Source organism: Mytilus edulis, chromosome 10, assembly GCF_963676685.1.
Source record: "Mytilus edulis chromosome 10, xbMytEdul2.2, whole genome shotgun sequence".
NCBI lineage: Eukaryota > Metazoa > Mollusca > Bivalvia > Mytilida > Mytilidae > Mytilus > Mytilus edulis.
The window spans coordinates 77,536,845-77,553,965 of record NC_092353.1 but is presented as its reverse complement, the minus strand read 5'-3'; the positions used below and the strand labels follow the sequence as shown (position 1 = coordinate 77,553,965).

At 31.5% G+C, this 17,121-nt stretch overlaps 1 protein-coding gene across 2 annotated transcripts in view; it reads right to left on the bottom strand.

Moving 5' to 3' along the window:
• Window positions 1–9,866: 9,866 nt before the first annotated feature.
• The window catches only part of LOC139491932 (E3 ubiquitin-protein ligase HACE1-like), a 57,261-nt gene continuing 50,006 nt past the window's right edge, over window positions 9,867–17,121 (bottom strand). For both annotated transcript variants that reach the window (XM_071279878.1, XM_071279879.1), the window contains 4 exons: window positions 14,392–14,487; window positions 13,527–13,597; window positions 12,861–12,974; window positions 9,867–12,384 (listed from right to left, as the gene is read on the bottom strand). In XM_071279878.1, coding sequence (XP_071135979.1) covers window positions 12,282–12,384; window positions 12,861–12,974; window positions 13,527–13,597; window positions 14,392–14,487 — 384 coding nt within the window. In that variant the 3' untranslated portion in view covers window positions 9,867–12,281. The remainder of the gene's footprint in view (window positions 12,385–12,860; window positions 12,975–13,526; window positions 13,598–14,391; window positions 14,488–17,121) is intronic.

The window sequence follows — 17,121 nt, the reverse complement described above, 5'->3', positions numbered from 1 at the left end:
TAAACAAACTTATGAATAGAAAGTTCTGTCATTACTTAAATGTTTGAAAAAAAAATGCAGTTCGAAAGTTGAATTGATTACGTCATTTTCGATGTTCAAATATTGTGGTATACACTGAAACCCTGGTTTTCCCCTTACCAATGAACGTGTCACCGTCAAAAGCAATGACTGCCTGTAACAAACGCCAAAATGATAGTCAGAAAGGTCAACCATTTCTGTTCGGCACGTTTTGGTTTCTGTTTTGCACCTTCTGATTTTGCCGTTGATCCACCCATTACAATGTGTTTTGTCAATTATGCGGTTTAAACTTTAAGGCTCTAAATGTTTTTCTGCAGTCGATTCTTTGCCAGTTCAGTTAATGGGAAACATTTATGGCATTAATCTGCGCAAAATTTCATTCATCAATTTGGTTAGCAGTTGACGTTCCGGCCGTAGATCTGTCTCACAAATGACGTTGTCTAATCAAATTCTATTGACGTTGCATTGTCACTACATGTTGATCTAGTCTTTGATGGTCTTCAACAAATCCAGTCTACCGGTCGGAAAGACAGTAAGACGAGTTTCTGACGTCAATTTTTTGTGTTGCAGCACGTTCACGTTTTCTGTTTGCAGAATTCTAATGAGTTGATTCAGCTTTTCATTCCTGAGTTTTGGCAATATGGAGATGCAACATTTTTTAAATGATTAAAGTGTGTCCACAGATTGAACGAACTGTTTCTCAAAGAAAAAAACCGGAAAAAATCTTTTATTGGCTCGAAATTTCTCTTTCTGAAATATCGTGCGATCTAAAAAATCTGGTATGTTCAATAACCACAGGTAAGTCAGATGTTTATTTTTCGAAAGGAAAAGACATATGATGAGCATGAATAGTAGTTGCATGAGGATCAAACATTATTTGGTGAAAAAAATCTACAAAATGAGTGTTGCGTTTTTAAAGCCAGTCAGTATACGTCTAAACTGTCTTAATGACCGAATACTGAATACCAAAAACGTTAACCGGACTTTTTTTCAATTTCAATAGATTTTATATAAATGATAATTGAAATCATTGAAATCATTTATTAGTTTTGTTCCATTTAAATATCGTCGCGGTAATTAATTTGACAGATCAATTGTAAAGTATATTGGTTCCTATTATTAATCCAAAAAACATAAAATTGATTAGAACTTCTGACAATAACTATCATCTCGGGGCAAGGTCTTAACATAATAAGTATACACATTTTTTTCAACAGGAACTTTAATTCAGTAATAAGATTAATTTTACGATTAAATTCATTATTTTTATTTTTGATTTAATGTCGTGTAGACCTACGTCTGATTGTGCAACCTCCATCGTGTAAGGCTTTGTCATACTTTAAACGAAATACCAACTCAAAAAATGTGAAATGCAAATCAACGTGAATGTTATCAATGCATACTTGATTGTACGAGTGACAGGCTAAATCATTTCAATCTGAAATACTCAACATTATTTTCGGAGACAACAAGAGAACATTAAAGAATAATCGGGTTTCAGACATATTTCATTCTTCGAGATCAAAGAAGTTTTTTTTTCAATCTGAAGTAAAAACAAACACAATAGTTGATACGAGGTATTCGATTCTTTATTATAACATATACAAAACTTAAAAAAAAACAACCAATCAATGATAAGAAAAAAATTGATTTTACATTTTCTTGTGAAGAATGGGATTTATTTCTTACCATTGTTCAGAACAGTATTAGTGAAATGTATTATTGGAGAAGCAACTATAATGTCAATAAATAAACTGTGTATGATTGGTGACTGACATTTCAAAGTAAAATATATAATCAAGATATGTTGAAATGATAACTTTAAAGAAGAAGCATGTTGTCTTTCAGTAGTGGTCTATGTTTTCAATGCGACGTGTGTGTATTGTTTTCTGTCTATCGTTTTGTTATTTATATGTTGCGGTTTTTTTTTGGTATGTATTTTGTAACAATTCATTGTTTTGATTTTAAACTAATAAAATGCTTATTCTTATTCTTATTTTTATTCATAAATATATAGAGTTATAGTTACTTAAAGTTTCCACTGTCTCGTACTTTCAAAGGGTGTCTGTTTTATAATCAATCACGTCTGTTTCAAATGCAAACCTTCATTTAATACATTATCTAGTCTTTAGACAGTGCACAACACATTTGACTTTACTCAGTTATATCCTTCAAATGTGAACTCTGTTCCTAAATATCCAAGGAAATTGATTAAATTTTAATACTATTGATGTCGTCTTAAATGTAACTGCAATGTTTGACACTCGGGTAGAAAAAGCAATTGCAAGTTTCTTCTAGTACTCTACTGGGAAATGGAAATCTGCATTGCAATAAAAATATATTTGGCTCATAGATGAAACAGTAAGCCAGTACTTTGACTAGTATCTCTTCCCAGAATGTATTAGAACGTCATTATTTACCATTGTTCATTTTATTACCACACATATTAAGTTGTGGTATGTTTACACACTCAATGTAGAACAGAGGTGCGAAAGATACCAGATAGACAGTCAATCTCAAAGATCGAAAATAAACTGACAACGCCAAGATTAAAAAAGCAGAAAAACAGAAGAAAAAAAATTACACAAAACACAACATAGAAAAACTAAAATCTAACCAACATGAACCCCACCAATTACTGGGGGTGATCTAAGGTGGTGCGGAAGGATAAATAAAGGCAACAGTAGTATACTACTGTTCGAAATTCATAAATCGATTGAGAAAAAAAACAAATCCGGGTTACAAACTAAAACTGAGGGAAAAACATCAAATATAAGAAGAGAACAACGACACAACAGAAACACAACAGAAACACAACACTAAAATTAAAAACACAGAAAAACTGTAGTATAACAATGGCCATTTTCCTGACTTGGTGCAGGACATTTTACGAAAAAAATGGTGGGTTTAATTTGGTTCTGTGGCTAGTCAAACCTCGCACTTTTATGGCAATGCTTAATATAACGCTAAAATGACACCATAAGATGACAGGAATATAGTACAAATACAAGAACATTCATACAATATAGCACATTTCCACAACGAAGCCACTGAAACACTGAAGTGAACGATAGTACAAATACAAGAACATTCATACAATATAGCACATTTCCACAACGGAGTCACTGAAACACTGAAGTGAACAAAAAAAAACCCACCCACAATGAATCCGGAAAAAGTAAATCACCAAAATTCTGAACTCCAAGGAAAATTCAAAACGGGAAGTCCATAATCAAATTGCAAAATCAAATGATAAAACAGATTAAACGAATGGACAACAACTGTCATATTCCTGACTTTGTACAGGCATTTTCAAATGTAGATAATGGTGGATTGAACCTGGTTTGATAGCGCTAAATCTCTCAATTGTATGACAGTTGCATAACATTCCACTATATTTACAACGATGCGTGAACAAAACAGACATAATAGGTAAATAGTCAAAAAAGGACAAAAAAAACATCTATCAAATTTAAAAACCACATGTTTTGCTTTGCGTGTTTGATGTCATAAAATGTAAACGTCACATAAGAAGAAATATGAAATAATTTTACCGTTCAATGTTTATTCCAGAAAATTATGATTTTACATGGGAAATGGTGGTATACAGGGTTTAAAAATCAAAAGTATGTAAGAACTCATTTCAGAAACAGACCGAGATTTAAAATTATCCAAATGTTCTTTAGAATTTTTAAGAATCCTCATATGGTTAATACCCCTACGCGAGTAAAATAATTTTGTCGTTCAAAGTATTTACAACTTTATAATAGAACAATAACATAATGACATATAATAGAACAATAACACATTGGCGGGATCTTTAAAAGTACAGAGTCACGTCATATGATCGAACCAAAGAAACACAAAAAGTAGCACATACAAAACACACCAGCAAACATTACAGATGATAAAAACACATGAACGGGGTGTATAAGTACCGAGCCACGTCAAATGAATATCATAGAAAACTGACCACCCAAAACAATAATATTAATATTAATAATAGAAACAAAAACAAATGAAAGAACAATATAACACGTTGTTAAGATGATAAGCAACGGCAGTACGCATAATCTATACAAAAGACAATCATGGTTTATTTGTGAAGTTGAAACGGAATATTTATCAACAAGGTCTTAGAACCTCTCGAAGAACCTTTTTTTTTGGAAAAAGGACGACACGTTCCTTGACATACCCCTGCTCAGAGACTGGTGACGTTTTACAAATCTGATTAGGAGACGCAAGCTCTTGAATATCGAATAAGTTGGGAAATGTATATCCCAAATTCAGGTGAAGTTGGTATATTGATGCTAAGGTGGGGAAAATTGATGACTTCAAAATTAAAATCGTCTCGTGTGTCATAGATCAGATAATGGTACTGAGATGACTGTGTATGTCAAATGCGAGATATAAGTCTCAAAATGAGGCAGAGTAAGTCGTGTCTGTTTGTTCTTTAATTTCTAGTTCTTGAGGATATATTAATGGAACCCCAATCAGAAAAGTTCGGATTGTTAATTGAAAGAACATCATAAATATATCTAAAAGTAAAATTAGATAATCTGGCTTCTTTGATCTTCTCGTTTTTGACAAGTGTCTGAAGGAATTCCGATTCATATGAGAATAAGAAGAGGTCGACAAGGAGAGGTGCCTAATTCATTACCAAAGAAATGCCGATAATTTGCTGAAAATTCTACTTTCAAATTCAACAAAAATGATAAGGACATCCAGCATACTAGTCACGTGTTCCTCTGTGAAGCCTGTTTTTCTCTTTTGTTCACTTTGAATAAATGTATAGCGTCTGCTACCATTTTTATGTTGAAAGGCATTGTGGATTATTTCTTTTAGGCGATCGATTTTTCAATTTCACACGGGTAATGGTGGTATAGAAAAACTAAGAAATTTCTTATCCCAGGAGTTGATTATCTTAGCCGTAATTGGCACAATAACAATAAAATGACAACATTAGAAGACAGGACAACTATACAAATAGAGAACATACAGGACAGAGAAACACTCAAATAATAGCTATGAGAAGGTACCAGGCTTATACAATAATACGCGTATTTCGTCTACATAAAAAGTCATCAGTGACGCTCAAATTTTAAAAAATGACTATATCATAGATATGCATGTTAACACCGAAGTGGTAAATAACTACAGAATAAAAAAAAAACATAAAACAACCTAAATCAGCACAAAAAAGGCACAACATGTGACACCCGTCTAGTTCCTCATGATATCACACACCTGGTAAGTAGTCTGATTCGGAAGGTCACATTAGTGAAAAGGGAAGGGGGTTGTACTAACGACATGAGGAACATATCCGATATCATCCGTGAAACGGTTATTCCGTAATGGTAAACCAACTCGTGATGGCGTCCGTAAAATTACGAAGGGATGATCTCGATTTCACAAATTAAAACTCTTAGTTTAATAACTTTCTTGTGAACAGCAAATCCCTATCAAGAAAATCATGATTAGAAATTCTAGGCCTGGGATATCGTTTCAATTGAGACATTTATACTCCGTATGTAGGCGCTGCTAGAATATCATAGCAATCATATGGCAAAATTTAGGGTATTTTGCTAATTTGCATATGACGGCAGCCATTACAGCATGTACAGTAGGATTATATATACCCCTTAAATTAAAATGCCAATATGCCAATTCCTGTATCGAATCAATAAGTTGTCTGTATATAGGTAAATTGTACATGTTTTAAGGCTTCTGTCCGTGTACAAATAAACATTGTCTACTTTGAAATCTTTCGGCTTTTTTTAAAAGGAAAATCGGAAGTGTAACCAGCTGGTAACCGTGGAATCGTAAAAAAAAAAGCGAAATTCAAAACAGAAATTAAGATGCAAGAAGATGTTGTTCGTTGTCCGCATATAGGGAAACACCTCGAAGGTTGTATTTAATCAAAGTTGATTTCTTTTAACATACCTGCTTTTAATTCTTTCAGAAGCATGATGATTTCAACCTTCCCATTTCGTTTAAAGTCAATTGTTTAAATCCTTTTCCCTTAGAATTACACACCATTTTTGTTTAAATATCCAACAAAGGAAGTTTATAAAGACAAATTAGTTTAATATCCATGAAGGAAAAGGACTGGACAAATTTGATATAATTTACATTTTCAATCTGAGACTAAGGAAAGTAATTTAAGAAAAAGGACAAAAGTAACGTAGTGCAAATCATACGAATAAAGTACTGTGGGTTCATTTATTTTTTGGTTATCAATTTTCGTGGATTGCTGAAAACTTGCATTTCCGTGGATATTTGATATTGTCAATATCTGTATGTAAAATCCATTGACAATATGTTATTCGTTGAACATTTGGATTCGTGGTTCACCATAACCAACGAAAGCCATAACAATTGGTATCCAACGAATAATAATAAATCCACAGTAACTTTGATTTTGCCATACATGGAAAATTCACCCTCGGGAAGCTGAAATCATCTCTTTTTTCGTTTTCAACCGACCCTTATTGTCAATTTCTAGAAGGAAGTTAAGATATCTGTTGTATCCTTATCTCTTCTTTGATTGGATAGATGCGTTCAAAATAGTCACCAAATTTTGAGTTACTTGGTAAGAGAACACAATCCATATAGCGGAAATTAAAGTTAAAGGATATTGCTTACTTCTTATCTTTCTTCCTAAGAAGTTCCTGTATGAATTTAGCCTCTTAATAATAACGGAACAAGTCGGACAGAAAAGGTGCATAATTGGTTCCCATTTGAATGCCGACAGTCTATTGAAAAACACGTAACCCAAACGTAACAAATATGTTGTCAATCACGAAACCAAACATCTTGATAATGTCAGCTTCAGAGAATTTTTTGTTTAAATCAGAGGGATTCTTTAAAAAGTAGGATTAATCCCTCTCTAAGACAAGATACTTGTATCTACATTGGCCTTTTTTTTTATGAAACAAAGCAATACTAAATCTTTCAATTTGTCTTTTAGTTTGGAATGAGGTATAGAATACTGCCTGTACTTTGTAAAAAAAAATGACAGTTGTTAGTAATCCATTCGTTTGATGTGTTTGAGCTAGGGATTTAAAAAGATAGGAAACCTAGTACTCGGCTACTCGGTCGTGATACTCGCGAGTACTCGAGTACTTGGATCAATCTCAAACGTCCAGTGAAAAGTTTGAATTTTTGGTGTTATGTTGTTTTTTGGTTTTTACCTCTCCTAAACTATATTATAATATGATAACATCGCATGACATCTTAATGTAAGATATATATGACAAATGTAATGTTGCAGAACTCTGACTGTTTAAGTAACATCAAAAGATCCATTCATACAAATCAATATTGATCAATAAATGGTATTACTCTTATTATCACATTGAATCAATGAATTATATTGAATCAATGAATTACATTGATTTTCCCGTGAAATAAAACCGGATAAATTCAGATGCAAAATGAACGTTGTTATTTCACTCCTCTGACATCATACAACAGTAGGCGTTGTCATGACGTCGGATCAAAACAAATAATTACTGCTGAGAAAAAGATATAGTTACTTACATTTTCTACTATAATTTCAAAATAAAATAAAGCCATTGTCAATGTAACAAAAATGTGTCCACAGTACCGTATGCCTCACTCGCACTATCAATTTCTATGTTCATTGAACCATGAAATTGGGTATAAATCTAATTTGGCATTGAAATTAGAATGATCATATCATAGGAAACATGTGTAATCAGTTTCAAGTTGGTTGGACTTCAACTTCATCAAAAACGTCCCTGACCAAACATTTAAACCAAAAACTTTAACCTGAAATTTGCACTCATATTCAATGTTCAATGGACTGTGCAATTGGAGTCAAAAATCTAATTTGGCATTAAAATTAGAAAGATCGTATCATAGGAAACATGTGTACTTAGTTTGAAATTGATTGGAATTCAACTTCGACAAAAAATACCTTGACCAAAAACTTAAACCGAAACACCAAAATGTAGTAAGAGTGTCATAATTTTATCCTTAGTCCATCTTAAAATTAATCTCTTAAGGTGGTTCGGGACTGTTTGACTGCGCAAAATTTCACGCATGAATTACAAAAGTATTTGTCGTAAATTCGATATAATTTTTTAAAATGCTTTGATTGATTAGAAATGCTAAATCATTGTAGTTATGTGAATAATAGAATATTTTCGTTATAATCCGTATTTGTTAAAGGGTCAAAATGACATTTCACCCATTTTTACCATTTTCCAGCCAAAATTTGGGTTTTAAGGCAAAATTTATTTTTTTCCTTATCTGTGACCAATTTTTTTTATTTGCTCATTCTTTGAAGCTATATTTCAGCTTTTTATTTTACAGTTTTGGACCAAGTGTCATAGAACGTTTTTTTTTATAATCCGATAAAATTATGTCAACACCTCTACTTTCCCTATCATTTCATTGAAAAATGGTCCCTTTTACATACCTGTTTAAAAGTAAAATTTTGAGCTTAAATGGTCCGTGACCCCCTATTTTTTTTTTACCAATTAGTTTAATTTCTGTAAAGAATAAAATATCAAAAAATACGGCACTTCTGATAGAAACTTTTAATAGGCCCCGAGCCACCTTAAGACGAATCATAGTAGCAGTAATCATACATAAATTATCAAATTAATAAAATAATAATTCCTCAAATTTCATAAAAAAAATATAATTTCTTTGGTATATACATAAACAAATGTATCTATAATAATTCAAAGAAATTTGAATAAAAATTGGGAGCGAAGGTGTAGGGGGTGAACGGACTTCGGGGGCGAACATGTGAGGTGCGAAAGTGTATTTGGCTCGAACGAAACGCTGATACCACCACTACCAACGACTCGAAATCAAAAACCTGACAAAACGGCAACAAATAAGCTGATATCTATTTTTAAAAAATCTTGTATGTCCTAAGTGTAAGATGCATAGAAAACAGGTTTGAGAGGTGCTCTCAAATGATATCTGGTACAAAAAACAATGTACCCCTTTTCACCTTCCCATTCTTAATAGGTTGTAAATAATCAAAAAAGTCATACAAATCTAAAATAAAATATTATATCTCAAGTAAAATGATGTTTCTTGTGTATTTTAAATGATACAGATTTCAGCTTGTTGTTCTGTGTGAGCCAAGGCTTCGTGTTGAAGGCTGCACATTGACCTAAAATGGTTTACTTTTATAAATTATTTGGATGAAGAGTTGTCTTATTGACACTCGTACCACATCTTCCTATATCTAGTTTCTATTTAAATATTTGCACACAGCTTGAAGAACAATAATTCTTATATTATTTGCATATTAGGAAATAATTCATATGATTGGTAGAGAGGACTAGTTGATCTTGACGTTGGTTATTTTTCGATAGATGACGCTGACCGAACTTCTTTTTTCGTAACCAATGTAAACAAGATTTGTGGCGATAATAACAACGACGTAACCAAAATGTATTTTCACTGCAAGTTAATAGTTAAATAAAATAATACACAAAAACATTCGTTTGAATGATAATAAGAGTTTTTGCAGTTTACTTTTTTTCACATTGCAAATTTTATTTTAGTACATATTTTTGCGCCAGGCCTATTCAGTGACATAAGTATACAATTTACGTGTGATAGAGGTAACAAATGTGGAAAAATATATTCCCTATCTCTGATTTGAAAGAATTATAAGGATTAAACGCCTTTTTAAAGGAATTTATTGGAGTATAAACTGGACCAAGTCACTCACAAACATATCATAAAAGTCCTTAGGCGTTTGATATCAGAAAAAATTAGTAGAGAAAATGAAGATAAGGATTTGGAATTCTTCCACCAATGTGAGTTGGCATAAAAGAAAAAAATAACAGTTGAACTACTATTTCATTATTTTTATTATAATCATTTGTTTTGATTGTGTATAAAGTTACTACTCCTAATCAGCCATAAAGTAGAATCCAAAAAGTACTGAACTCTGAGAAAAATTCTAAACAGAAAGTCCCTTATCAAATGGCAAAATCAAAAGCTCGGACATATCAAACGAATTGATAACAACTGTCATATTCCTGTAATGTTGCCCATGAAGCCCAGCTTGGTTCAATGTCAGATGAAACCTGCCAAACAGACATGTACACCTTACAATCATTCCATGCAAAAAGAATTTGTAATGGTTTAGTCAAAGCCTTTTCAAGTTTTTGATATTTTTGGCAGGTGCCAGCCCACCATACATCCCCAAATCAATAATCAATGTTTTTCTTTTAATCAGATTACAAATTAATGACCATATTGCTTATAGTATCTGACAAATAAAACATATAAAAAGAAATAATATTAACCAAATAAACCAAGAAAATTAGTTCAAGATCAAACAAAATCTGCCAGTGAGAAAAACATTTTTTTATCTATTGCGAACAGTATCTACGTACCTAAAAATTATTTTTTTTTAAATTTAACACTATACCCACTGCTGCCACTGCCGTTTACCAATATAATCCCTATGTATCACATTCTGCAACATTTTAACCTTCACTAAATCTTAAATGTTGACTGCCTATTCAAACAACTTTTATCAAAATCTTTGGACATCATCAACAGAGAAAAGATAGATACTTATAGGACATTCAAACTCACAAGTTGAAAATATACTGACAACACCATGGCTAAAACAGACAAAGAAAAGAAGACTAACAGCATTACAGAAAAAAAAACAGATTGGAAAACATTTCATTTATGATTAAAAAAATATCACAGCAACTTATTGCATAAAAAATAATAATAACATGGAAAATCAAATAAATATCAAAATATTAATTCAAAAATTAAAACATAACAATAAAATATTAGTTCAATAACAAATGGACTACTAATAATTAAATAATATTTTATTATCTTTTTGGTAAAAAAATATATTTGGACATTTGTTATTCTGTGGATTTCTAAAAATATAAATAACATCTTCTTTCAACATGTCAATATTCATCATTTTCCTTTGCTATACTATATTATAGTAATTGTTAAAGTAATTGTTAAATATATACATTCATTTGTTAATAAAAGATGAACATTTTGTTAACTTCTGTAACATAAAAATAGGATAAAGTAATACATGGCTAGCACTATTCTATATTTAAGTTCAGTGTACTGTAAAATCAGTATCAAAATTGTAATTTGTCATATAATATTTCCAGTTGACCATACTATGAACATGTGTACTAGGTTGTGTCAGCAATTTAATGTTTCAAATGATTTTTGGTAAACCACCTAAAACAAACAAATTATCCTGAGAATGTACTTATTTCCCACTAACATATTTCTATTGTTAGTAGGGTCAGAATCGTAATTTGGCAGAAAATCTAAATGTTCATGTTGTAAAGAAAATGTATTCTATTGAACCTGTATTGTGGCAGGTTTAAGTTTTCAATATATCTTGTTGAAAAGGTTGATGGCTCAATAATATTTTCTTTAACATAACATTGTTTCTCAATTTCAAACAGAAAATATAGTAAAACGTTTGTTCATCAGACCTTCTAACTCAAGCAATTAAAACCTTTCTGTATATGAAAAAAAGTCAAATTCCAAGTAGTTTCAGAATTCAAAATGCCAGAGGTTTTCAAAACAAAACTTTCAATAACTATAGGCTATTCAGAAACATCAGAGTTCTCTGGTCAATGTGAGGCATGCTTTTTTGTTTGGTGTCACAATGGGTCTCATCTTGAATAGTTTTAAATGAACTCTGTGCAAAAATGTGTAAAATGGTTAAACAACATTTGGTCAAAATGTATGGCTACTAATCACAAACTAACAATTATTTTTTTAAGTTTTAAAAAATTTGAAAATTCTTATTGTAGATTAAGTATGATACAGTAAAATGCATGGCTTGTACCAATGAGGGTAGGATTTTATATCTCTCAAATATATTTCAAATTGAAGTTACATGCCTTTCAGAGGAAAGATATTAACTTTAAATTTTGAATAGCGTTTCTGTTCTCATATTTAAAAAAATATATGAAGTTACAATAGATTTGCCATAGAAAATCCGATGATCCTGTTTGTTTCTGGTTAAAGCCTACACTGTCTGTTTTAACATATATTCTACAGTAGAGAAGAGATATGGAAAGGTTACTGAAAAAAACATTTACCACTCTTTGATAAATGGATAGATTATTTCATTGAGTTTCTATATTCTTTTTGATTGATCATCATATTCTATAATTCATTCTACATGTTCTAACTCTTAAACAGTCAAAGTTCTGGTCATCATTGCCAATCCCAGAATTCATTGCACTTCCTGTTCATGCAAAAGCATAACCCTGGTTACCACACTGTAAAGCTACCATCAGTCTATTATGTAACTCTGTCTTTGATTTATATTCTTGCATCTTCAGCATGTTGATACTATAAAACCAATAAAAAAAATATTCTTATGCAATGTAGTTCTTATATCATAAAAGTGTAAATGGTCAGATAAATGTATGTGAAAGGAATTTATCGGAAGGATACCATGCAACATTACTAAATTCTTTTACATCAAGTTATTGTGCTATTTTAGTTGGATGTGATGTTAAAATGCATGAACGCAATGCCAACAAAACGCATGTTCTTATATATGTAGATTGTGTTTATGGTTGGTGGCTATCACTTCACATAAAAAAAACATTCAGTCAGTCAACATGTTCATTTACTCGAAGCTAATTTTTCTACACAGATTATCACATGTTATAATGGTACCACAATTTTTTTTTCCAATAAATCTAAAATATCCTTAATATTCCTTCTCCATAAGTAAACAGATTATTAATCTTGACTAAAGATACCCTAGGCCTGTACAAATAAATAAGAAGTCTACACAAAAGAGGAGTGAATATTCTTACCAAGTACTAGCTGTAGGTAAAGTGTGTTCTTTATAAGAAACTATAGCTATGGTAAAATGCTGTGGACCACCTCCACCAACAAACTTAGCAAAACCTCCAAACGGTACTCGAGAACTGTATTTGAAAATAAAAATCAATAATAATCCTTATTGTCTTAAAGCATGCAAAGAATTGCTTGTGATAAACAAAATACAAATTACATAACACATACATATGTATCTACATTTGTTTTAACAATCATTTCGTTGAGATTCCCTTGTCCTCTTCATCGACTGTCTTAAAAAGGAACCTAGACTCAAACCTAAACTGGATATAGGAAATATTGTAGATTTATAAGTGAAATTCAAAATTTCTGTATGAGTTTTGGGTTAATATATTGATATTCATTTCATTTGTCAATAACTATTAATCATGTAGATACTATTGGTATCCATAATCATGATAATCACTTATGTGTTATAGAATGTTTAATTCACTAATTTTAATATCAAAAAAATATTGAACTGTGACCAAATAATTATTTTGTTCAGGATTGTGTATTAAAAAAAACCCAATAATTTTATCATTTCTTTATAAAAATAAGGAGATGTGATATGATTGTCAGTAAGATGTACAATTATCCACCAAAGTTCTAATGAGATGTAAGCAGTTTTATGTCTACATTACCTGCCAGTGGTGAACTGAAGCAGCAAAACTCTGTTCTCTTGACTGAAATCTTCAACAATTTCCCAAAACCACTAAAAGTATGAAATATTTACCAAAAAATTAGTATTTATACAGGTTTTTTTATTTATATTTAAAAGGTGTATACAAAACAATATCATTTAAAATCAGTAACATCACAACAATGTCTTGTTTGTTAACCTTGATATTGTCTTTTTTAATATCAGTATAAGGACATTGTTCCATTTATTTGACCACATAACCATAAAAAGACATTGGCAAGGTTGTAAGTATAAAATGTTTATCGACTGAGTTTCCTTGGCAACTTTAAGAACCATATATAATAAGTGGTGTTGAAAACTGTATTTGAATGAATGGTGCTAAGTTGTTTAATATTTTATTTAACATTTTAAACATTTTATCTTACTACCATATTTTTTTATATTGATATGGGAGCAATACTCAAATTTTTTAAGCTAACTTTCCAAAGAGCACCTGTTTAATTAATTAATTAATTTAAACAGTTAAAAAAGTAGAGGGTGTTTAGTATAGTATGGTTCAGACTGGTCGAGTATTGTTCAGAACTTTGGTTAAGTATGGTTTAGACTGGAAAAATAGGTCGAGTACATGTCAAGAATGGGTTAAGACTGTTTCAGACTGGTCGAGTAATAGTTCAGACTATTTTTAACGGCAAAGATAAGGGTAAAGTACGATTCAGTACAGTCAAGTATGGTTCAGACTGGGGTCGAGTAATGTCAAGTAAAAGTCAGACCAATTCAGACTGGTCGAGTAAAAATCAGTACAGTCGAGTACAGATATAGGTCATTTCAGACTTTAATAGTTTGTAGTGATATTATTTCACACTAACCTGGATAACAGATGACTGTCTATCATAGCCATTGTATTCTGTATGTTTCTCCCAGTCACTGATATCTATCTCTGGAATACCTGACAACATTAACTCCTAAAATAGAACATAAATACAGTAAATCATCATTGTCTATCATAGCCATTGTATTCTGTATGTTTCTCCCAGTCACTTATATCTATCTCTGGAATACCTGACAACATTAACTCCTAAAATAGAACATAAATACAGTAAATCATCACTGTCTATCATAGCCATTGTATTCTGTATGTTTCTCCCAGTCACTGATATCTATCTCTGGGATACCTGACAACATTAACTCCTAAAATAGTACATAAATACAGTAAATCATCATTGTCTATCATAGCCATTGTATTCTGTATGTTTCTCCCAGTCACTGATATCTATCTCTGGTATACCTGACAACATTAACTCCTAAAATAGAACATAAATACAGTAAATCATTATTGTCTATCATAGCCATTGTATTCTGTATGTTTCTCCCAGTCACTTATATCTATCTCTGGAATACCTGACAACATTAACTCCTAAAATAGAACATAAATACAGTAAATCATCACTGTCTATCATAGCCATTGTATTCTGTATGTTTCTCCCAGTCACTTATATCTATCTCTGGTATACCTGACAACATTAACTCCCAAAATAGAACATACATACAGTTAATCATCACTGTCTATCATAACCATTATATTCTGTATGTTTCTCCCAGTCACTTATATCTATCTCTGGGATACCTGACAACATTAACTCCTAAAATAGAACATAAATACAGTAAATCATCACTGTCTATCATAGCCATTATATTCTGTATGTTTCTCCCAGTCACTTATATCTATCTCTGGAATACCTGACAACATTAACTCCTAAAATAGAACATAAATACAGTTAATCATCATTGTCTATCATAGCCATTATATTCTGTATGTTTCTCCCAGTCACTTATATCTATCTCTGGAATACCTGACAACATTAACTCCTAAAATAGAACATAAATACAGTAAATCATCACTGTCTATCATAGCCATTATATTCTGTATGTTTCTCCCAGTCACTTATATCTATCTCTGGAATACCTGACAACATTAACTCCTAAAATAGAACATAAATACAGTAAATCATCACTGTCTATCATAGCCATTATATTCTGTATGTTTCTCCCAGTCACTTATATCTATCTCTGGAATACCTGACAACATTAACTCCTAAAATAGAACATAAATACAGTTAATCATCATTGTCTATCATAGCCATTGTATTCTGTATGTTTCTCCCAGTCACTTATATCTATCTCTGGGATACCTGACAACATTAACTCCTAAAATAGAACATAAATACAGTAAATCATCACTGTCTATCATAGCCATTGTATTCTGTATGCTTCTCCCAGTCACTGATATCTATCTCTGGTATACCTGACAACATTAACTCCCAAAATAGAACATACATACAGTTAATCATCACTGTCTATCATAACCATTATATTCTGTATGTTTCTCCCAGTCACTTATATCTATCTCTGGGATACCTGACAACATTAACTCCTAAAATAGAACATAAATACAGTAAATCATCATTGTCTATCATAGCCATTGTATTCTGTATGTTTCTACCAGTCACTTATATCTATCTCTGGAATACCTGACAACATTAACTCCTAAATTAGAACATAAATACAGTTAATCATCACTGTCTATCATAGCCATTGTATTCTGTATGTTTCTCCCAGTCACTGATATCTATCTCTGGGATACCTGACAACATTAACTCCTAAAATAGTACATAAATACAGTAAATCATCACTGTCTATCATAGCCATTGTATTCTGTATGTTTCTCCCAGTCACTGATATCTATCTCTGGAATACCCGACAACATTAACTCCTAAAATAGAACATAAATACAGTAAATCATCACTGTCTATCATAGCCATTGTATTCTGTATGTTTCTCCCAGTCACTTATATCTATCTCTGGGATACCCGACAACATTAACTCCTAAAATAGTACATAAATACAGTAAATCATCACTGTCTATCATAGCCATTGTATTCTGTATGTTTCTCCCAGTCACTGATATCTATCTCTGGAATACCCGACAACATTAACTCCTAAAATAGAACATAAATACAGTAAATCATCATTGTCTATCATAGCCATTGTATTCTGTATGATTCTCCCAGTCACTGATATCTATCTCTGGTATACCTGACAACATTAACTCCTAAAATAGAACATAAATACAGTAAATCATCACTGTCTATCATAGCCATTGTATTCTGTATGTTTCTCCCAGTCACTGATATCTATCTCTGGAATACCTGACAACATTAACTCCTAAAATAGTACATAAATACAGTAAATCATCATAGCCATTGTATTCTGTATGATTCTCCCAGTCACTGATATCTATCTCTGGAATACCCGACAACATTAACTCCTAAAATAGTACATAAATACAGTAAATCATCATAGCCATTGTATTCTGTATGATTCTCCCAGTCACTGATATCTATCTCTGGGATACCTGACAACATTAACTCCTAAAATAGTACATAAATACAGTAAATCATCATAGCCATTGTATTCTGTATGATTCTCCCAGTCACTGATATCTATCTCTGGAATACCCGACAACATTAACTCCTAAAATAGAACATAAATACAGTAAATCATCATTGTCTATCATAGCCATTGTATTCTGTATGATT